Raw genomic sequence first — 24,499 nt, forward strand, 5'->3', positions numbered from 1 at the left:
TCATTAACTCACCACATACTTTTTTTCTGGAAGGATAATTATACATTCTATCAACATTATTTTATAATTTGCAATGTATCAAAGAAATAAAGTAAATACGAAAAATAAATCTTGAAGCTTGGTCCTTTTTTTAATATGTTATTCTTGGAGATATATCAACTGCATGTATGTCAGTAATGCTTTATTATTGGTATAAATTGTCAGTTTTCTGTGCCTGACATTCTTCTTAGTAGCTAGTCTTCCGACACATCCATTTTCTGTAGCACAAGTAATATCAATATGGAGTATAATTCCCCAACCTGCAATACAGTATATGCTGTGAGCTCCATAGGAAGTGGATGCCATTCCTCTTACAAAACTGTTGTCAGCACATAAAAGGTCTCCGAAGAAAGACTACAAGATGGAATGAGCCTCATGAGAGTATCTTTGATGCACTCGTTGGGACTTAAGTCAACAGAGAAATCTTTTTAATCCATGTATGCTGTTCAAGGTATTTGTTTACAACAGAATCCAATGTAGTTGGGCAAAATCATATTGTCCACCTCCTTAGCTGAGTGGTCAAGTACATCTGACCACCATGCAGTGGGCCTGCATTTGATTCCGGCAGGATCAGAGATTTTCTCCACTCAGGCACAGAGAGTTGTGTTGTCATCACCATCATTTCATCATCATCAACATGCAAGTCACCCAACGTGGCGTCACCTGAAAAGACTTGCAACTCGGCAGCTGAACTACCCCAGGTGGGGTCTCCCGGCCACCAATGCCAAACAATCATTTCATTTCTTTTTTCACTATCATATTGTAGGATGAAATCACCAAGGATGTCTTGTGGGTAGACATATGCAGTTTCAGTTCCACACAGAAAGACACAAAGTGGGTATGCCCCTAAAGAAATACCATCATGCACATAGACACTGCCTCATTCAAAGGCATCCACTTCAGTGCAGTTTGATGGATGGTAACCAGTTCCAGCTTTATGCCACCAGATGGTGTCAAGTACAGATGTGCACGAATTTCATTCTAAAATTAATTACAGTGATGCAGTCAAAAAGGTAACCTGTATAAAGCGGAAAGGTGAATTCTAAAACTGTCTTGAACATTTGATGCTCTGCAGCTTGTAGAAATTGTAAATATGTCATATTAATAATCTACTGTTTCATGTTCAGTTTCAGGCAGTATCTTACACACGAGAGAACAGCACCTTTCATCCTGTCTAGGAATAATAAGAATGTCTTGCACATTTCATTCTCTGCAGCTTGTAGAAATTGCAAATATCTCATATTAATAATTAACTGTTTGACGTAAGCTGCTCATTGGCAGTAGTATATTTTATCAGGCTAAGATACCACTAATGATGGGCAAATTCCTGAAATATCTCTTCTACTGTAAGCTCTTTGCTATGACACATGACATACAGAACACAGTAAACAAATGAGGACATACTTTGTTATTGTCTATGAATACAGCACACAGTAAACATCTGTTACTGTTGTTAGCATACACCACATCCACAGTTCTTGATAAGTGCAGCACATACATTAGTTCTAATGGAACCAGTTTGTATTGAGGTAAGTTTGTGAAGTGCTTTTATACTGTAGTTTTATTTTGGCACTTACCAGCGTAATGGAAGCATATTACTGTGCATGAGGTACTTGAAATCTATGGTGTATGTAAGCCCCATTAATTATGTACAAGCACTACAGGAATGTGTCATCAGTGTCTGGCAGGACATCTGTGACCAACCTGGAGATTTTTAGAGTGTGTGTGATTCTCTGACGCATTTGACAGGAGTATGCCTTACTATGAATAGAAGTCATATTGAGCACCTCCTTTAGCGATTGCTCACAAGTGCAGATCATATTTAATAGCACACATATTACATTAGAAGCTCTGCTGTTTCATAGCAGCAGAATAACATGTTTTCATTTGTTTACTGCATTCTGTAGGTCATTCAACACAGAAAAGAGGCAGCAGTAAAAGGGATGTGTTTCACAGTAGAGAAGATGAACAAGTGCTTGTGGCTCTTAAGGTACGGATTTTAGCACCCATGTTTATTGGGCATTTCCGTCTTGTTTTGGTCTATACTACCACCTTTCAAAATATGTATTTTTTTTTAACACCCTGAATATTGCAAGCAAATCTTCACATAAATTCTCCATACAGAACTTTCACAAAATGAAACAAAGTGATTGAAAAATCAAAAGGTATGTAATTTTTGGATAAAATCAATAGTTTAGGTAAGAAAACCAAAAGCGCATGAAATGTTATAAAAAGTGAGACATGTTATGCTTCCTCCAAGGCTTCCTCTGTTATCCTTAATCTTAAAAATAATGAAGTTAGTGATATGCAATGGATTGCAAAAATCTTCAGACAACACTTCCAAAGTGTCACTGAGGAGATAGGCTGTAAGTCAGAACTACATGAAGCTCTAAAAATGTCTGGTGCAATAATGTTATCTCCTATGAACAAAGCAAAACACAAGAATCCCACTGTCTCATTAAAAAAAATAAGCATTCATGTGGCACTGACAACATCTCTAGTAAGCTACAGAAACACTGTTCTAGAGAAATGCATAGAATACTGAGCTTTATCCTTAACTCAACAAAGTACCTGGGCAGATTTCCAAAGATTATTAAATATGCCACTGTAAAACCTATTCTAAAAAAAGGGGGGATGCCTCAAATATGAAGTATTACAAACCATTTTCACTTCTTATGGTATTTTCAAAAATATTTCAAAAACTGATGCATGTGAAGATTGTCAAACACTTACATTTGGGGGGAAATACCTTAAGAGTCCCTACACAAAACAGTTCATCAGTGGGTATATTCCATGATTCAACAAGCCTTTGACTGTGTGGATCATCAACTACTATCACATGTAGCCTAGAAGTATGGCATCAGGAGCCAATCATGTAACCCGTTGAAATTATTTCTCACTGGAAGCTGTGGATTTCAAACTGAGAGTAGTTGTTGTTTCAGATTGGGGTGTTCTTCATCATGGAGTCCCATAATGTTCTGTCCTGGAGCGTTTATAGTTTCTGATTTATGCTTATGACCTGCCTGCCACTGGAAATGGTGGCAAGTGCAAATGCATCATGTATTAAGACAGTCACAGCCACCAACAGCATTTTATGAAACATTTTAACTGGTTTACTGTTAACTCCCTTTCTGCTAACCCAAGCAAGAAAAGTTTTATGCAGTTTTGAAAAAGCCATCCGTAATTTTTCCCGAGGGCATGCAGCTTTACTGTATGGTTAAATGATGATGGCGTCCTCTTGGGTAAAATATTCCGGAGGTAAAATAGTCTCCCATTCGGATCTCCGGGCGGGGACTACTCAAGAGGGCGTCGTTATCAGGAGAAAGAAAACTGGTGTTCTGCAGATCGGAGCATGGAATGTCAGGTCCCTTAATCGGGCAGGTAGGTTAGAAAACTTAAAAAGGGAAATGGATAGGTTAAAGTTAGATATAGTGGGAATTAGTGAAGTTCGGTGGCAGGAGGAACAAGACTTTTGGTCAGGTGAATACAGGGTTATAAATACAAAATCAAATAGGGGTAATGCAGGAGTAGGTTTAATAATGAATTAAAAAAATAGGAGTGCGGGTAAGCTACTACAAACAGCATAGTGAACGCATTATTGTGGCCAAGATAGACACGAAGCCCACACATACTACAATAGTACAAGTTTATATGCCAACTAGCTCTGCAGATGATGAAGAAATTGATGAAATGTATGATGAGATAAAAGAAACTATTCAGGTAGTGAAGGGAGACGAAAATGTAATAGTAATGGGTGACTGGAATTCGAGAGTAGGAAAAGGGAGAGAAGGAAAGAGATAGTAGGTGAATATGGATTGGGGAAAAGAAATTGAAGAGGAAGCCGTCTGGTAGAATTTTGCACAGAGCATAACTTAATCATAGCTAACACTTGGTTCAAGAATCATAAAAGAAGGTTGTACACATGGAAGAATCCTGGAAATACTAGAAGGTATCAGATAGATTATATAATGGTAAGACAGAGATTTAGGAACCAGGTATTAAATTGTAAGACATTTCCCGGGGCAGATGTGGACTCTGACCACAATCTATTGGTTATGAACTGTAGATTAAAACTGAAGAAACTGCAAAAAGGTGGGAATTTAAAGAGATGGGATCTGGACAAACTGATTAAACCAGAGGTTGTACAGAGTTTCAGGGAGAGCACAAGGGAACAATTGTCACAAATGGGGCAAAAAATACAGTAGAAGAAGAATGGGTAGCTCTGAGGGATGAAGTAGTGAAGGCAGCAGAGGATCAAGTAGGTAAAAAGATGAGGGCTAGTAGAAATCCTTGGGTAACAGAAGAAATATTGAATTTAATTGATGAAAGGAGAAAATATAAAAATGCAGTAAATGAAGCAGGCAAAAAGGAATACAAACGTCTCAAAAATGAGATCGACAGGAAGAGCAAAATGGCTAAGCAGGGATGGCTAGAGGACAAATGTAAGGATGTAGAGGTTTATCTCACTAGGGGTAAGATAGATACTGCCTACAGGAAAATTAAAGAGACCTTTGGAGAAAAGAGAACCACTTGTATGAATATCAAGAGCTCAGATGGAAACCCAGTTCTAAGCAAAGAAGGGACGGCAGAAAGGTGGAAGGAGTATATAGAGGGTTTATACAAGGGCGATGTACTTGAGGACAATATTCTGGAAATGGAAGAGAATGTAGATGAAGACGAAATGGGAGATACAATACTGCGTGAAGAGTCTGACAGAGCACTGAAAGACCTGAGTCGAAACAAGGCCCCGGGAGTAGACAACATTCCATTAGAACTACTGACGGCCTCGGGAGAGCCTGTCCTGACAAAACTCTACCATCTGGTGAGCAAGATGTATGAGACAGGCGAAATACCCTCAGACTTCAAGAAGAATATAATAATTCCAATCCCAAAGAAAGCAGGTGTTGACAGACGTGAAAATTACCGAACAATCAGTTTAATAAGCCACAGCTGCAAAATACTAGCATGAATTCTTTACAGACGAATGGAAAAACTGGTAGAAGCCAACCTCGGGGAAGATCAGTTTGGATTCTGTAGAAATATTGGAACACGTGAGGCAATACCGACCTTACGACTTATCTTAGAAGAAAGATTACGGAAAGGCAAACCAATGTTTCTAGCATTTGTAAACTTAGAGAAAACTTTTGACAATGTTGACTGGAATACTCTCTTTCAAATTCTAAAGGTGGCAGGAGTAAAATACAGGAAGCAAAAGGCTATTTACAATTTGTACAGAAACCAGATGGTAGTTATAACAGTCGAGGGGCATGAAAGGGAAGCAGCGGTTGGGAAGAGAGTGAGACAGGGTTGTAGCCTCTCCCCGATGTTATTCAATCTGTATATTGAGCAAGCAGTAAAGGAAACCAAAGAAAAATTCGGAGTAGGTATTAAAATCCATGGAGAAGAAATAAAAACTTTGAGGTTCGCGCGATGACATTGTAATTCTGTCAGAGACAGCAAAGGACTTGGAAGAGCAGTTGAACGGAATGGACAGTGTCTTGAAAGGAGGATATAAGATGAACATCGACAAAAGCAAAACGAGGATAATGGAATGTAATCGAATTAAGTAGGGTGATGCTGAGGGAATTAGATTAGGAAATGAGACACTTAAAAGTAGTAAAGGAGTTTTGCTATTTGGGGAGCAAAATAACTGATGATGGTTGAAGTAGAGAGGATATAAAATGTAGACTGGCAATGGCAAGAAAAGCATTTCTGAAGAAAAGAAATTTGTTAACATCGAGTATAAAGTTAGGTGTCAGGAAGTCGTTTCTGAAAGTATTTGTATAGAGTGTAGCCATGTATGGAAGTGAAACATGGACGATAAATAGTTTGGACAAGAAGAGAATAGAAGCTTTCGAAATGTGGTGCTACAGAAGAATGCTAAAGATTAGATGGGTAGATCACATAACTAATGAGGAGGTATTGAATAGAATTGGGGAGAAGAGGAGTTTGTGGCACAACTTGACAAGAAGAAGGGACCGGTTGGTAGGACATGTTCTGAGGCATCAGGGGATCACAAATTTAGCATTGGAGGGCAGTGTGGAGGGTAAAAATCGTAGAGGGAGACCAATAGATGAATACACTAAGCAGATTCAGAAGGATATGGGTTGCAGTAAGTACTGGGAGATGAAGAAACTTGCACAGGATAGAGTAGCATGGAGAGCTGTTTCAAACCAGTCTCAGAACTGAAGACCACAACAACAACAACAACAACAACATCAGGAGCAGGCTGATGCTGCTGCTGACTGAAATGAAATCTCATATGAGTGCAGTGCGTGTTGCTACAATTGGGAGCTGGGGACATATTAGACATGGCCTACATGAGAATAGGAGAGGGAAAGATATATATATATATATATATATATATATATATATATATATATATATATATATTGGTCTTTAAATATGTCTGCTTGTGTCTGTATATGTGTGGATGGATATGTGTGTGTGTGCGAGTGTATACCCGTCCTTTTTTCCCCCTAAGGTAAATCTTTCTGCTCCCGGGATTGGAATAACTCCTTACCCTCTCCCTTAAAACCCACATCCTTTCGTCTTTCCCTCTCCTTCCCTCTTTCCTGACGAAGCAACCGTTGGTTGCGAAAGCTAGAATTTTGTGTGTATGTTTGTGTTTGTTTGTGTGTCTATCGACCTGCCAGCACTTTCGTTTGGTAAGTCACATCATCTTTGTTTTTATAGACACACACACACACACACACACACACACACACACACAGGCACCCTGTTTTGAAAGAAGTGAAGAATAAAAGGAGAGCCCCACAAAATGCTTCATAAGCACAAAAAATAAGGTCAGTTTATTTCATCAAAATATTAGAGGACTGAATAGTAAAAGTAGAAGAGTTTATTGTCTGTTTGGAAAATTCAGAGAGTTCTGAAAAGATATACATCTTGTGCCTGTCTGAGCACCACATAATCACAGGGTTAAATAAGTTACCTAAAAAAGATTATACTATTACAGATTACTCAAGCAGAAATTGTTATAACTTCAAGTTGAACAAATATATTTCAAGGAAGACGCAATACATGAAAGTCACAGATCAAGTAAACAGAGTAAGACGTGTGTTCACTTTAACAGTCAAATCATAACTGAGTCCGAGTCTAGCAGCCACCGGCTGGCTGGCCGCTCAGGTGGCGCTGCTGCTGCATGGCTGGCAGACAGTGCCGCATGTAGAGGACGAGCGTAACTGTGTGGTGGCACTTTGAAAGATTGGCGAGTCACAACAGAAATAACACAGGAAAAGGAGGAGTTGTTGCATATATTAAGACAGAACACAAGTTCAAAAACATTGCGATCTGCACATAGAAGTGTGCGCTTGCGAATTAATGCTGAAAAATACTTCACTTTTAATTATAACTGTATATAAATCCCCATTGGGAAATTTTGAACTTTTTATGAGGAATTTGGATTCCTTATGGTGCTATCTGTCAGACAGCAGCAAGCAGTTAATACTCTGTGGTGACTTCAACATAGATTTTCTAAAGGATTCTGGTACAGAAAATGAACTGGAAACCTTATTTGGATCCTACAATTTGGTCTCAGTAGTTATCTTTACAATATGGGTGGATAAAGACGAAGTTCAAAGTAAGAAAATAACTGTTTACTCAGTAATAAATGCTCTCTCTGGTCATGATGCATAGTTAGTTATGAAAATAACATAATGCCTTACAGTATGGATACTTCTCAGTGGAAATCAGTTAGAATAATTAATGTTCCAGGACAAATGTTTTTAAGAATAGTTTACAGGAGACAATTTGGGATGTAATTTATCTACTCCATGATAAATTTACATCATTATTTGCAAACAGCTTTCCGCATAAGCTAATCAGAAAGGACACTAAACAGCCAGGTAAAAAACCATCGATTACAAGAGATATTAAGGTACCATGTGAAAGGAAACAGGAAATGTATCTTCTGGTAAGAACCTGCAGTAGTTTCACACTACAAAAAATCTCACAATTGCTAAGAAAGGTTATTAAAAAAATCAAATAACATGCACATAATGTCAGAAATCAGTACTTCCAACAACAGACTTAAATCAATATGGAATGTAGTGCAGCAAGAGACAAGACAACCAGCCACAGAACAACACAACAGCACTATTGAACTGAATGGAAGGGCTACAAATGATGAGTCACACGTAGCAAATGCATTAAACAATCATTTCTTAAACATAGTAAAAAGCTTAGGGACAAACAGTCCAAGAGCGAAATCACAGCATTATGTTGAAAATGTTAAGTCTCATAAAATTCAATCACATGAATATATCACCAACTTCTCCTTCTGAAATTAAGAAAATTATACATTCTCTCAAAAATAAAAGCTCATCCAGTTTCGATGGTGTTTCCAATACAGTATGAAAAATTTGTTCCCATGTGAAACTCCCAGTCTTATTTGAAGTATGTACTACATCACTAACTCAAGGCATCTTTTCAGAGAGGCTGAAATATGCCACTACAAAACCCCTCTTTAAGAAAGTTGATAAGAGAGATGTCAATAATCACTGACCTGTTTCACTGCTGACATTGTTCTCCAAAATTTTTTAGATAGTGATGTATTCTACAATAGTATCCCACCTTAGCAATAATAGTATCCCTAGCAAATCACAATTTGGGTTTCAGAAGGGTTGCTCTACTGAGAATGCAGCTTACTTGTTCACCCATCAGATTTTACAAGCATTAAATAATAAAACAGCACCAGTTCGTATTTTCTGTGACGTCACTAAGGCACTTGACTGTGTGAATCACAGTACTTTTCTAGATAAAGTAACATTTTACGGGATTGACTGTATAGGCAACCAATGGATAATGTCATATCCAACCAAAAGAATGCAGAAAGTTGTACTTAGTAATTCAAGCAATATAGTCCAGGGACATAATTCTGATGGGGAGAAATCACATATGAGGTTCCCCAAGGTTCAATCTTCGGTCCATTACTGTTACTCATATATGTAAACAATCTTCCGTCTAGTATAAAACAAGCACAATAAGTTCTTGTTGCAGATGACACTAGTATTGTTATCGATCCAAGCAAAAGAAATGGTAAACAAAGTTATTAAAGGTATCATTGATTGGTTCTCTGCAAATAGTCTCACCGTCAATTTTAAAAAGATCTAACATATTCAGTTTTGCATGTCTAGAAGTACTACACCAATGATAAGTGTAACATATGGTGAGGAAATATTAAATACGGTGGAAACTTCAAAGGTCTTAGGGATCCACATTGAAGAAAATTTAAACTGGAAAAACTACATTTTAGAACTCCTAAAACAATTTAGTTCACCCACATCTGTGCTCAGAATCATTGCAAATCTTGGGGAGAGACCAATCAGTAAGCTGATATATTTTGCATATTTCCATTCAATAATGTCGTAAGGTATAATGTTCTGGGATAACTCATCTTTAAGAGAGAGAGAGACTTCATTGCACAAAAATGTGCTGTAAGAATAATATGTGGTGCTCACCCAAGATCATCTCGTAGACATCTGTTTAAGGAGTTGGGCATTCTGACTACTGCTTCACAGTGTATTTATTCCCTCGTGAAGTTTGTGTAAATAATCCACTACAGTTCAAGAGAAACAATGAGGTACATAATTACAATACCAGAAGGAAAAATGACATTCATTACTCCCCATTAAGGTTGTCTTTAGCACAAAAAGGGGTGCACAATGCTGCAACAAAAATTTTTAATCATTTACCCAGTGATATAATAAGTCTGAGAGATAGGAAAGTAAAATTTGATAACAAACTGTGAAACTTTCTATTTGACAACTCCGTAGAAGAATTTATATTATTGTAATGTGTAAAAGGTGGTGGACAGAAATTACTAACTCACATCTGTATGTATTTTTCCTCCTTTTAATAAAAAAAAAATAGAAATGTTCAGAATGTAACCATATGTACAAAATAATTTGCAATGTGAATCTATAACGACTTGTTCCACATTATTATGATCTATTGTTGAAAATCCACGGAACATGTTACTAATTAACTAACTAGCCACAAAAACCCACAAGACATTTGGTAAAAGTGCACTTACAGTGTCGGCAGCTACTGTGTTGAAATAATGTTGGTATAGTTCATGTGTTGAAAGATGGGAAGTTAATGCAACAAACTGTGCATCAGTTGCCAGCAGCCATTAGCCAATCAGAATGCTTGTTCACAATTTGCTATGGTTCATACATAAAGTTCACTAGTATTTTGTTCTATTAGGTTAGATTCAACCACAAAATCAGAATTTTCACCAAAATTGGAAATAAGACATACAAGTAGGTTACTGCAATCATGAACGTATATCTTGGTCTATGCTACAATCAACCTATTATGGCAGTCATACACTGAAGAGCCAAAGAAACTGATATACCTGCCTAATATCATGTAGGGCCCCCGCGAGCACGCAGAAGTGGCACAACACAACATGGCATGACCTTGACTAATGTCTGAAGTACTGCTCAAGGGAATTGACACCATTGATCCTGCAGGGCTGTTCAAACACCTGTAAGAGTACAAGGAGGTGCAGTACTCTTCTGAACAGCACATTACAAGGCATCCTAGATATACTTCATGTCTGGGGAGTTTGGTGGGTAGTGGAAGTGTTTAAACTCAGAAGAGTATTCCTGCAGCCACTCTGTAGCAATTCTGGGCATGAAGGATGTTGCATTGTCCTGATGGAATTGCCCAAGTGCACTGGAATTCATAATGGGCGTGAATGGATGCAAGTGATCAGACAGGATGCTTACACACGTGTCACCTGTCAGAGTTGTATCTAACCACATCAGGGGTCCCATATCACTCCAACTGCACATGCCCCACACCATTACAGAACTTCCACCAGCTTGAACAGTCTCCCCGCTGACATGCAGGGTCCTTGGATTCATGAGGTTGTCTCCATACCCGTACATGTCCATCCACTAGGTACAATTTGGAATGAGACTTGTCTGACCAGGCAACATGTTTCCAGTCCAATGTCAGTGTTGACGGGCCCAGGCGAGGCATAAAGCTTTGTGTTGTGCAGTCATCAAGGGAATACGAGTGGGCCTTCGGCTCCAAAAGCCCATTTCGATGATGTTCCATTGGATGGTCTGCACGCAGACATTTATTGAAGGCAAGATTTGATATTTCATCCAATTCCTGATATTCATGGTACACTTGTGAAATGGTTGTATGGAAACTCCCCACTCCATCGCTAGCTTGGAGATGCTGTGTCCCATCGTTCATGCGCCGATTATAACACCACGGTCAAACCCACTTAAATCTTGATAACCTGCCATTGTAGCAGCCGCAACCAATCTAACAACTGCATCAGACACTTGTTGCCTTATATAGGCTCTGCAATGTTACGCCCAAATATTTAATCGACGTGACTGTCTCAAGCGCTACACTACTAATGGAGTATTCAAACATTACAGGATTCTTTTTCCTATTCATCTGCATTAATTTACATTTATCTATATTTAGAGATAGCTGCCATTTTTTACACCAATCACAAATCCTGTCCCTGTCATCTTGTATCCTCCTACAGTCACTCAACGATGACACCTTCCCGTAAACCACAGCATCATCAGCAAACAGCCGCACATTGCTATCCACCCTTCCAAAAGATCATTTATGTAGATAGAAAACAACAGCGGACCTACCACACCTCCCTGGGGCACTCCAGATGATACCCTCACCTACGACGAACACTCACCATCAAGGACAACGTACTGGGTTCTATTACTTAAGAAGTCTTCGAGCCACTCCCATACTTGGGAACAAATCCCATATGCTCGTACCTTAGTTAGGAGTCTGCAGTGGGGCACCGAGTCAAACACTTTCCGGAAGTCAAGGAATATGGAATCCATCTGATACCCTTCATCCATGGTTCGCAAGATATCATGCGAAAAAAGGGCGAGTTGCGTTTCGCAGGAGCGATGCTTTCTAAAGCCGTGCTGATGCATGGACAGTAACTTCTCTGTCTCAAGGAAATTCATTATATTCGAACTGAGAATATGTTCAGGAATCCTGCAACAAACCGATGTTAAGGATATTGGTCTGTAATTTTGAAGATCCGTCCTTCTACCCTTCTTATATACAGGCGTCACCTGCACTTTTTCCATTCGCTCGGGACTTTACGTTGGGCAAGAGATTCGCGATAAATGCGAGCTAAGTAAGGAGCCAATGCAGTAGAGTATTCTCTGTAAAACCGAATTGGAATCCCATCAGGACCTGGTGATTTATTTATTTTCAACCCATTCAGCTGCTTCACAACCCCAGGGATGTCTATCACTATGTCCTCCATACAACAGCAAGATCATCGGTCCCATTGGATTGGGGAAGGATGGGGAGAGAAGTCAGCCATGCCCTTTCAAAGGAACGATCCCGGTATTTGTCTGAAGTGATTTAGGGAAATCACGGAAAACATAAATCTGGATGGCCGAATGTGGGTTTGAACCGTCATCCTCCAGAATGCGAGTCCAGTGTGCTAACCATTGTGCCACATCGCTCAGTCATTTTAGTGGTATGGCAACTGTATGCTAACAACTTCTGCTGACTTTTCTGAGGGAATATTTGTGGCAGAATTAACATTTGTCTGTTTCAGTTCTTGTATCAACATCTGTCTGGTCCACAATTTCTGTGCCAGTGGCAAACTGCACATTTGTTCAAAATTGATAAAAGTTTTTGGAAGAGGTCTTACAATACGGTTTTGTTACAGCACCTACTGAAGGATTTTTGCATTGTCATGCTGTGTGTTTTACATTTACTTCCACCTATTTGAAGTCTATTTCATTTCACAAAGTTGTCAGTGGATATCACATTGTCTGAATCAAAGAATGCTCAGTGCCTGGAATTTATCATCTGGTTTAACTGTGGCCCACCAAAATCATTATCCACCACTGTAACTGATAATAAAACAGATGTACAATTATGAGACAGACATACAGCCACAGTCAGACTCATGTGCTGTGCACAGTGATGTTTGTCCAATATTCTACAAAACAAAAAAACTGCAGAAAGTAAGAAGTGTGGAAAAATTAACAGTTTACACTTTCTTTGCTGAAAGTAGAGACATTGACACAGCTTCATCTGGAGAAGGTAGAGCAATAACAAAAAAGTCCAAGACAGGAGTGCAAAGACAGGCTTGCACAATATGTATTTTTTCTCTTTTTAATCTGTCAATAAGTTTCACTATTCACAAATGTTGTGATCAGGAATTATTAATAATTACTGAAAATATGTGCAATTAGTTATTGTTACTTCACTTTCCTACTTATTAATGACAAGTAATGAACATTATTCAGTTAATAAACAACTCAGAAGACATCAGTGCAGTGGCACACTGAATGATTTACAACCACTAAACTAAATTACGATCTTTACCTCCAACAGCAATGGCCCCTAATTGTAGCCATACAATGAATCAGGGTGTACATTATGAATAGAACCACAACAGACATTTATACTTTGCGTCTACTGAAGATACCAGTAGGCTGATAAGTTTCATGTAGTGAATGGAAGGATTTTTGTAGTAGGCAACGAGAGGTGAAGAAAAAGGTAATGTATTGTTAGCATAAAAATTGAAAACTTTTGTTGTTTGTGTTATTAAGACTCAGTTTATTACTCTTCAGCATTTTGTAAAATATACAGAGCATCATGTGGATGTAGGTTAATTGAGACATGAAAGATTAGTTTAAATTTTCATCACCAGAGTAAGTGAGTGACAGTTCTACAACACACTGGTGAGTGTCTTTAATGTATTTACATTACCAAATTGCGGTTAGATTAAGACACGAGTAATTCTTAAAGTCACTGATAAAGAATGTGCCTGCAGACTATTCTTTCATGAACTGAACCCAGCCATCATTATATCCCTGGGCAATCCCATCACACATTATGAAGAGCGCTGCCAACAATGCTCCACAAAGCATATAAGTAAGTTTTATTCTTAATTACCCCCAATGACGCTCTTTTCACAAAGAAATTAACACATTTTTAGCAATTCTGGCTGCTGACAAAAAGGTGAACTGCAAAGAATTTTTTGTGGTTTCCTAACATACTTTGAAGTAATATCAATAAAATTATTTGAACTACTAGCAATTTACATGTCTGAAAATGTGTGGAATACAATAAGATACAAAATCATAATAAAGAAAGATAATGAAGAAAATAACAACAAAAAACAGGTGTGGCATTAGTGCCATTTCAAGAACTAACAAGACACTGCAGAGTTGGTCAATGAAAAATTCTCCAAAGTTCATCCTCTATATACAAAAATGAGACATACTTACATTTGTAGAAGTACTTCATATAGCACAACACCATCAACCAGTTCTTCATAATTGGGAACTCGTCCTTCATTTTCAAGACATGAGTAAAACTGTAAACAAAATAAGTTGATTACCTAACAAAATGGCTAAAAATAGCATTATTCTGAAATGTTGATTTATTATCTATCCAAAAATATGTCTCCCCTTTATTTCTAAACACAAGAAATATGTACATTTTGATACTAATCATCTTATTCAATGAAAAACACAGTACAAGTTCTGTAGTGGACCCTCTTGGATTTTTCATATTTTATATGACATGCATCAAAATACTCATTGGAGACTTCTTAATTATCTAAGGTCAGTTTCCTGAATTTATCTTGCAGTTTTAGTTTCGATTATGAAAAGTGCATAAAATATGGCACTAACATTAACATGCTGCACTACAGATCAGTCTGTTAGCAAAACCTTTATTTTGCAACAGTTGCTGTGAGCTGTCAAGCTGCAGTACTTAAGATTACAGTTACCAACATGCCACATGTGACACTGTAACTTATTTATGTGGATTCATTCCCAACATAATTATGGAATATGTCCGGTTTTGTATGTGCAGAGTAAAAATATTCGATAATCGCAATATGTGACATCTTGCGTATTCCTGAAAATGACTTAGCCTATGGTCAAAACACACAATTTGAATAAAGAACGTTTACACCCAGTTTACTGTAATGTATTCACCTATTCTGACAATCTCCTGACACATGATCAGGGTAGTGAGTATTATATTCAAATGTTTTATGTTATATTTTCTGACTTTTTCCACATCCACGAGAATCATCTCATTTTTGGGTCTATGGAACAAAAACTGAATCTAATCTAAGTATCTACAGGATGTGGATCCTCACAAAGAAAATTGGGTCGACAGAAACGTCCGATCCCACGCATCGGCTTTGACCCGTGACGTAAGGGTGTTGTCGTGTGTGACGTCATCATGGCGCGGAGTTTGGCTTGTGAGTGAGTGTGGCGTGTTTGTAGATGTCGTCGTGTTGTGGTTTGTTGTGCTCTCTGGTGGTATGTTCAGGGTTTTCGTTTGTGTGGTGTAATGAGCTCAGTTTGCTTTTGCTCATTATCCAGAACTGTTCGAGTGTCGGCTGTGTTGGTAGTGGAATTCGTTTCAGTGAGTTAACGATTTTGTGTGAAGGTTAATTTAGTGTTGTTCGCTGTACATCGTGTGGTAATTTTAGTCAAATTAATTGGTTGTTGTTTTTCTTCAGGAATGGATATGACGGATAAAATGAAGTGCGCAGGTAAAGGGAAGTGTCCGATCCCAAAGTGTGGCTGTGAATGTTGATATTGGTATTGGGAGATGTTTTTGAGCTATATCGGCCAAGGGAAGTGTTTGATCCTAATTTATGTGATCGGGAGCTGCTGTTGAGCTATATAGGTCAAGGGAAGTGTCCGATTACAGATGATATTGTGTTTAGTAGTATTTGGGGAGTTTTGTGATTTAGGTTTTTTTTCGTCGTTTTGTGTGGTTTTGTATGGGGGAGGGTGCCTAAATTTGTTTATATTTAGTTTTCCCCCACATAAAAACACCCCATTTCCCGCGCTTGTCCCGTTAGTGTCATTAGGTTTTTTGTGGAAAGTGTGTGTGTTTGTTTTTCGATGTATTTTCGTCCTCATAATGTGTACGTACCGACTTTATATGCACCATATTGGAATCGTGGTTTCTGGTCGTTTCCGCCATATTTCTGACGTCATGGGTCAAAGCAGGCGGACGGGATCGGACGCTTCCGTATTTCCAGAAAATTAATGGCCTTTATTTTGCATTCACATTCGATGGCATCCCCAATTCACTACCAAATCACCACCTTGCAACCTAGCTAGTTTATCGGCATAATCAAATTTTCAAGCACACTCTAGCCAAAAATTCTTCAGTCTGAGTCAGACATGAATGTTATTCCACAGGCATGGATTATTATATCACAAATTACTCAGTTACAAAAAGAAACATGCTGGGTTTTAGAGGAATGTTCGACACCAGTTGTTGGCTTTGACCAGCGACATAGGAAATGTGTGACAAATTCCATAAACATTATGGGTACTGTAATGTGATGTTATTGGCAATCTTTTGAAACAGAGTAAACTATAGATCAGTCTGTGAGCACGGCCAGGTTTTTTAGTATCACATTTGTTTGATTCCCCAGACAACTAAACAGTAACCTTACAACCTACCCTAGACCTCACGCAAAGCTACAGATCACTCTTTGGCTTCACCAACTCCCAATCAAACTATTACCTTCCAACATAACCTATACCTCAAGCTACACAACAGATTAACCTGTCACCACAATCAGTCTTTCTTTGTGTTGGCTTCAGCAGCTAACAACAATACTGTGAATATATTCACGTTAAAGTTACACGACAGTAGCCATTAACATCACTTTGCAGCACTGGCCAAAGCTGGCTACTCCTGTCAAACATTCCTCTTGACCCCATGTTGTATGCTACAGCATGTCACCCAGTTACCAAAAAGCTTTGGTAACATTTTAACACACATTCTGTGTTTGATTACAGCAAAAAGGAGAACATCTAATTCTGTGGAGTGACACCTGGCTCATTCCATGTCAATTCAACCAATTTGAGAAAATGTTCCAGCTGATAGTCTCAGATTTTGGCTGAAATTTAGCACACCAATGCTACCAAGTGTGGAACACTCATGTACAAAAGTTTAAGTTCCCCTGCCAATTAGTTCCAGAATTATGGCTTGTGAGAGAAGGTGGCATGACCCGGAAATTGCAACCCGCGTATGGCAATCTATATTCAGACCCAACTTCAGGTCTTAAAACTTTGAAACTATTCTGCAGAATCCAGTGAAATTTTTACAACCCAGTAACATCCACTTAGAGAACACACTCTATGAATCAAAACACCAACAACATATTTCTGAGGGAAAATAAAAAATTCCAAAATGTGATTTAAAAAATGTAATATGTTAAAAGGTACATATTGTAGGTGCCCTCTATGCCAAATATTATTCACTCAAAAAGGGTATACATTTTTTTGCAGTAAGCTTAATGTGGCCTAAACACACACAGAATTCATCTTGTCCATATTAATCACACAAACTGAGTTACATGCACACGAAAATACAAAAATTTGAAAAATTACCTGAAAAACATGGATTTTCTAAGTGTGGTAGCACAAAAGGGACAAGTGATATCCAAACCAAATTTCACACACTGCACAAGTAGACCATAATATAATATGTGGCAAAATTTCAACTTGTTATTGCAAGGCATTTGTGTACAATAAATGTTGACAGAGATGTATTTGGTTACGTTTCTTTTAACACAATTTAGCAAGTAATAGTGATGATGCAGACAGCTTATTTCAGATAAAGCTGCAGCAATTGTTGGGAACCATTAGGCAACAGAAAGTTAAACAATGGTAGTTTTCAGGGACAGAATGAGTCATTGTTAGGCAGGAACAACAAAGGAAACAAGCAACAATTACAGGTTACTCATGTTTTTAAGATTCTAGGTCAGACTGGTCATTACTGTTGTGGAAAGTCAGTATGGAGGCAGAAGTGTACTAGTGGTGCTTCTGTTCAAACAAGTTGCAGTATTGGTAGAGCACAAGCATCTGAATGTCATAAAACAACATATGGAACAAAATGTGGCATTCGCTTTGTACTGTATGATCTTGATGAATCGGACCAAGATTTGTTGCTATGGAGATCCGGAATACACCCTGTGGGCACAAGAAGTACAGTTCCAGGAAACTTTAGTGTTTGTTATCATCATATGAAAGTGTTTCTGGATAAGTATTCTTTCCTACAAAGAAGTTTTTTTGATCCATTTTGGATTCATAAGAAGACAGTGAAGTGTAGCCTCAGAGAAATTGATATAAAATCAGTATTGAATGTGAATCAGTGTATGGGACTTAACATGAAACCAGGACAAAAGTTATGTTCCAGGTGTGTTACACTGCTAAAAAATGAATAATATTCCGATAATTTAGATGACAGTGACGAAGAGTATCAGCCACCTACAACCACAGCGGATGAGCAATTAAATACTACAGTGACTGCTCTTGGTATGTCTCCCATGAAGACACACAAAGTTGGGAAAAGAGACAGGCCCAGCTATGGTAGAAGAAAACTACAAGAAGCTCAAATGGAATTAAAACACAAAATAGCTGACACACTAATGGTGGAAGATGAAGAACTATCTGCTCCAAAGGAACAGAAGTCATGCCAGAAATGCTCTGATTTGGACGAAATTGTGCATGATATGAAAGAAAAATGTGCCATATCCACACGCCAGAAAAAAGTAGTTATTCTTACCCTTGCACCTTCCAGCTGGTTTATTGACTACACTGCAAAGGAATTCAGTGTTTCTACATATACGGTAAAGTAAGCTAGGAAAATAAAAGCAACACAAGGAGTGCTTCCACAACTTCAGCAGGCTCAGGGTAAGCAATTGAGTTCAAAAATAAAGGTGCTAGTGTCGGAGTTTTATGAAAATAGTGACTACAGCCAAATAATGCCTGGGGGGGGGGGGGGGCAAAAAAAAAAAAAAAAAAAAGAAGAAGAAGAAGAAGAAGAAGAAGAGAGAGAGAGAGAGAGAGAGAGAGAGAGAGAGAGAGAGAGAGAGAGAGAGGACTATGTAATGGTGAAAATGGGAAATGTACGTGTACAGATGCGAAAAAGATTGTTGCTGTGCAACATGTCAGAACTATATGTAGAATTCAAGGAAAAGTATCCCAATACCATCTTCGGCCAAAATGGGTTGTGCCAGTAAGTGCAAGGGGCACACACAATGTTTGTGTATGTGAGACCATCAAAATGCTAAGCTGATGTTTGTTGCTATAACGGATTCTGGTCTGGATTACAAAGGTGCAATGAAGCTGCTAGTGTGTGACATCAGTTCCTACCAGTGCATGATAAACAGGTGTGAAAAGTGTCCTGGTAAGGCAAATCATGCAGAACACATGAATAACAAACTGTATGGTGCACTCCTTACGGATGACGAACTTGTTTCTTATAAACAATGGACACACATGGATCACACAAGTCTTGAAACAAAGCAAAGTACAGTGGAAGATTTTGTTGAAATGTGTTGTCAAAAATTGGACAAACTGACCACACACAGCTTCACAGCAACAGCACAATCGGCTTATGTCCAGTTTTGGAAGGATAATTTGCAACAAGATGAAATTATAGTAATACTAGACTTTTCTCAAAATTATGCATTTATAGTTCAAGATGCCATCCAAGGATATGTTGGGACAACAGTCAGGCAACTCTCCAGCCATTTGTGATTTACTATAGAGGTGAATCAGGTGATGTGTCTGTCATGAATCTGTGCGTTTTTAGTGACTGTTTAATTCATGATGCCATTGCAGTTCATGTTCACATTCGCACTGTCATGGCATATGTGCAAAACAAGCTGCCTCACATACATTTTGCAAAATACTTCAGTGATGGGGCAGCTATTCAGTACAAAAACTGTAAAAATCTCAAAAAGGTATGCATGTATTACCATGATTTTCAGATTCACGCAGAATGGAATTTTTTCGCAACAAGTCATGGCAAAAATGTGTGTGATGGTATTGGTGCTACCATTAAGCGTATGGCATCACGAACTAGTCTGCAGCACCCTACAGAAGGTCACATTCTAACACCTCTTCAATTATTTACCTGGGTACAGAAAAATATCTCTGGCATACAATCATTCTATGTTTCGAAAGCTGATGTGAAATCAGTCGAAGAGTTGCTAAAAAGCAGACTAGAACACGTTAAAACTGTTGCAGGCACAAGGAGCCATGATCACTTCTCTCCAGCGGACTCTGACAATGTGCAGATGAGCAGACTGTCCGGTTATAACTATAGGTTCATGCACAACATGAGTCTTCACAGTGTGTCTGACTCAGGATTCAGAAGCAAAAGCACCAACATATAACCAGGTTGCAATATTATTGCTGTTTATGATGACAAATGGTACTTAGGATGTGTTGCAGAGTGCTGTGAAGCAGAAGCTGATGTATTTGTGAACTTCATGGCACCAGCAGGATCAGCAAGATCTTTTCATTGGCCACGTTTGGCAGACAGGTGTTGGATTCCTTTTGAACATATTCTTATGACAGTTCCAGTTACTACCACAGTGTCAGGAAGACAGTACAATTTGCCACTCAATGTACAGAGTACAGTAGCTAAAGTGTGGGAGAACTTCTGTTCGAAGCACAATCTACTGGTTTTTAACAGTTAAGGTGCAGTAAACATTAATGATAGGTTGTGTTAATTTGTCTACAGGGTGTTACAAGAAGGTACGGCCAAACTTTAAGGAAACATTACTCACACACAAAGAAAGAAAATATGTTATGTGGACATGTGTCCGGAAACGCTTACTTTCCATGTTAGAGCTCATTTTATTACTTCACTTCAAATCACATTAATCATGGAATGGAAACACACAGCAACAGAACGTACCAGCGTGACTCCAAACACTTTGTTACAGGAAATGTTCAAAATGTCCTCTGTTAGTGAGGATACATGCATCCACCCTCCGTCGCACGGAATCCCTGATGTGCTGATGCAGCCCTGGAGAATGGCGTATTGTATCACAGCCGTCCACAATGTGAGCGCGAAGAGTCTCTACATTTGGTACCGGGGTTGCATAGACAAGAGCTTTCAAATGACCCCCATAAATGAAAGTCAAGAGGGTTGAGGTCAGGAGAGCGTGGAGGCCATGGAATTGGTCCGCCTCTACCAACCCATTGGTCACCGAATCTGTTGTTGAGAAGCGTACAAACACTTCGACTGAAATGTGCAGGAGCTCCATCGTGCATGAACCACATGTTGTGTCGTACTTGTTCTAGCAGCACAGGTGGGGTATCCCGTATGAAATCATGATAACGTGCTCCATTGAGTGTAGGTGGAAGAACATACCGACGAAACTAAAATGAGCTCTAACACGGAAATTAAGCATTTCCGGACACATGTCCACATAACATCTTTTCTTTATTTGTGCGTGAGGAATGTTTCCTGAAAGTTTGGCCGAACCTTTTTGTAACACCCTGTATATGTTGTTGCTTAGTGATTAAACAGTTGTAGGAGAGGATAAGAAGACGCAGAACAGTTTACGATATGTTTTTTACAAAATTGTGTTGTGGAACAATGGCCACATAACCAAATACATCTGTCAACTTCCATTGTACACAGATGTCTTGTAATAACATGCTGAAATTTTGACATATATATCATTATAGTCTACTTATGCAGTGTGTGAAATTTGGCTTGGATACCACTTGTCCCTTTTGTGCTACCACACTTAGAAAATCCATGTTTTTTAGGTAATTTTTTAATTTTTGTATTTTCCTGTGCATGTAACTCAGTTTTTGTGACTGATATGGGCATGATGAGTTCTGTGTGTGTTTAGGCCACATTAAGCTTACCACAAAAAAATGTATACCATTTTTGAGTGAATTATATTTGGCATAGAGGGCACCTATAATATGTACCTTTTAACGTATTACATTTTTTAATCACATTTTGCAATTTTTTATTTTCCCTCAGAAATATGTTGTTAGTGTTTTGATTCATGGAGTGTGTTCTCTAAATGGATGTTACTGGGTTGTAAAAATTTCACTGGACAGTGTGGACTAGTCCCAAAGTTATTAAGACCTGAAGTTGGGTCTGAAGATAGATTGCCCGAAGCGGGCTGCAATTTCTGCATCATGCCACCTTCTTTCACAAGTCATAATTCTGGAACTAATTCACAGGGGAAACTAATACTTTGTACACGAGTGTTCCACACACGGTAGAATTAGTGTACTGAATTTCAGTCAAATCTGAGACTATGAGCTGGAGCCCCTGGCTGAACTGACATGGAATGACCATTTTGCCAGGTACAGTGGTATTGCAGTTTGCCACATCTGCAGCAGTGCAGACTTGAGTGTTATTCTTAGTCTCACATACTCAGTTCTATGAATTTGACTTGCACTTTGATACACCACCTCCAAGTCTGCTCCAACTCTTCAACACAAAATGACATCTGTCATCTTGTGCTAGCTGTATCTACATGCTGAAGCTGATACCCAACACTGCAAACTTTTTGAGAAAAACAGCTCACAAATTTTTTGTCATTGCCCCAAGCACTGCTCTCTGCAGAAATATTTTTCTCAATGGACAATGCAGGTGCTCTGCAAAGAATCAAGAAAAGTTGGACAAACAGCAGTTACTAAATTGCAAAATTTTCCTGGTCCCTAGGCTCCCTCGTTGGTAGAAGTCTGAAGACTTTGGGCAGCAGGGGATTTGTGCCTGGCCACTAGCAAGATCACAGATTTAATAATATCAATTTTGATGTAAATATAATCATCCAAGTACTCTGTGATGATTTAAGTTGCAAATGACAAGACACAGAGTTTCAGATACACAGCCAAATTCCTGTCAGAAAAGTTCCTAGCATAAGCTTTGTGAGTTTACCTTATTGACTGTCACTAACACATGTACAGAAAAGATTAAATGGGCCAATAAATAAGTAACAATGATAAGACATATTAACCATACTATAAGAAGCATAAACTAACCCACTTCACTAGCGGTGCCGACATGAATTCCTCCAGCTCTACTGATGTAGCCATGGCGGGGAATTTTATTCATGTGCTGTTTCTCCTACACGTGAGAACTATGAAGAATCAGTCTTGATAGCAGTAGTCTTGATAACATTATGTTACAAGACTCAGCACACTGCAAATTTACGTATTCTCACAAAACAAAAGAAATTGCATTAGATCTTCTCGGGCTAAACGCCCGTAAGCATTTCCAGTCTCAACTCAATAACACACTACTGGGTTACTCGTATCACATGTTCATCGGGAAGAAAATTACATTGTTCTCAATTCCTACATTGTATTACAATAGTCCAACTTGACAGCTTTATTACTGTAGCACCCTCATTGTTAGTTCTTTCGTAAAGCCGTCTAAACAGTTGTTCCTACTGCTTCAAAACACACATACACTACACCTACTACTGCCATAATACAAATGCATTTCCTATCCATATGAACAACTGACAACTGAAAACATCAACAACAACAGTTTCCGCAGTTGACAACAAACCACTTTTCCGGTATTATCGATGTGTAGCAATCGATGATTATATCGGACATTTAATAATAATAATAATAAAGTACAGATTCTACATCCACATAAGAATAAACGACACGTTTTGTAGAGCTGGACGTGTGCATTACCATTTAGCAAACACAGATTACATGAAAGATTTAAAAAAATTAATATATCGTATTTCGGTTGCCTGTAGATAAAATACGTAACTCCCACAACAAAGCAAGAACAACGTGCATAATTATAAAAAGAAAGACTGGGAAATGAATGGATTGTGTGGCTAATATATAAATATTATGACAGCATGGTATAAAATAATAGTGTTCTTAAGACCTTCAACAATCATTGTTTGACATGAAAGAGAAAACAGGGTGCAAAGGTTTCGTGAAAGAGGCTATAGACCCTTCATAGAAACCTCGATCCATCAGAATCACTCATCTGTGTATTACTGATTTCACAGTTTCTTAAGTCAAACTGACAAAGAAATCATAAACAAAAATCCAGAGGGTAAAATTTAATAACTAAATGACATCACTCAAACACTCCTATGAGATTCTATGTGCACTGTAGCAGGGTGTCATATAATCAAGTAAGATCGAGTTTGACAAGAAATATTCAGGGCTAGGAACAAGCGAGGGAGGTAACACAATTGTTAGTACCTTAGACTCATATTCAGGAAGCCGACTGTTCAAATCCCCGGCCAGCCACCCAGGATTAAGTTCTCCACTATTTCTCTAAATTGCTCCTGGGGATAAGCTGGGATGGATCATTTGTGAAGGGTGCAGGCAATTTCCTTCTTCATTCTTCCCTACTCCGAGCTTCTTGCTCTGTCTCTGAGTGATTTCACTGTCGATGGGTCGTTAAATTTTCCTTCATTGCTCCAGGTCTCGTGATGGTTTTGTAGGTTTCCACATTAGTATTATATGAATACATCTCAGTCCAGTACCTGCCTTCTCTACAACAGTTCAATAGCTCTTTCTATTCTTTGTAGTCGCTTTGGACATGTACTCCTTTTTTTTTTTTTTTTTTGCAATGTATAGCCAGTTTCTCTTGTCACAGTAAGTTCTAC

The 24,499-nt window shown here is 38.5% G+C and overlaps 1 protein-coding gene across 3 annotated transcripts in view; it reads right to left on the reverse strand.

Moving 5' to 3' along the window:
• LOC126248998 (protein Daple) overlaps nt 1-23,420 on the reverse strand; it is a 206,665-nt gene extending 183,245 nt beyond the window's left edge. For all 3 annotated transcript variants that reach the window (XR_007545582.1, XM_049950577.1, XM_049950576.1), the window contains exons 1-2: nt 22,893-23,420; nt 14,322-14,410 (exon numbers count right to left, since the gene is read on the reverse strand). Coding sequence is in view for 2 of the 3 variants with exons in the window: in XM_049950577.1 (XP_049806534.1) it covers nt 14,322-14,410; nt 22,893-22,946 (143 nt within the window). In the remaining variant the exon portion in view is untranslated. The remainder of the gene's footprint in view (nt 1-14,321; nt 14,411-22,892) is intronic.
• Between the last annotated feature and the right edge of the window lie 1,079 nt (nt 23,421-24,499).

Source organism: Schistocerca nitens, chromosome 3 (genome assembly GCF_023898315.1).
Source record: "Schistocerca nitens isolate TAMUIC-IGC-003100 chromosome 3, iqSchNite1.1, whole genome shotgun sequence".
Lineage (NCBI taxonomy): Eukaryota > Metazoa > Arthropoda > Insecta > Orthoptera > Acrididae > Schistocerca > Schistocerca nitens.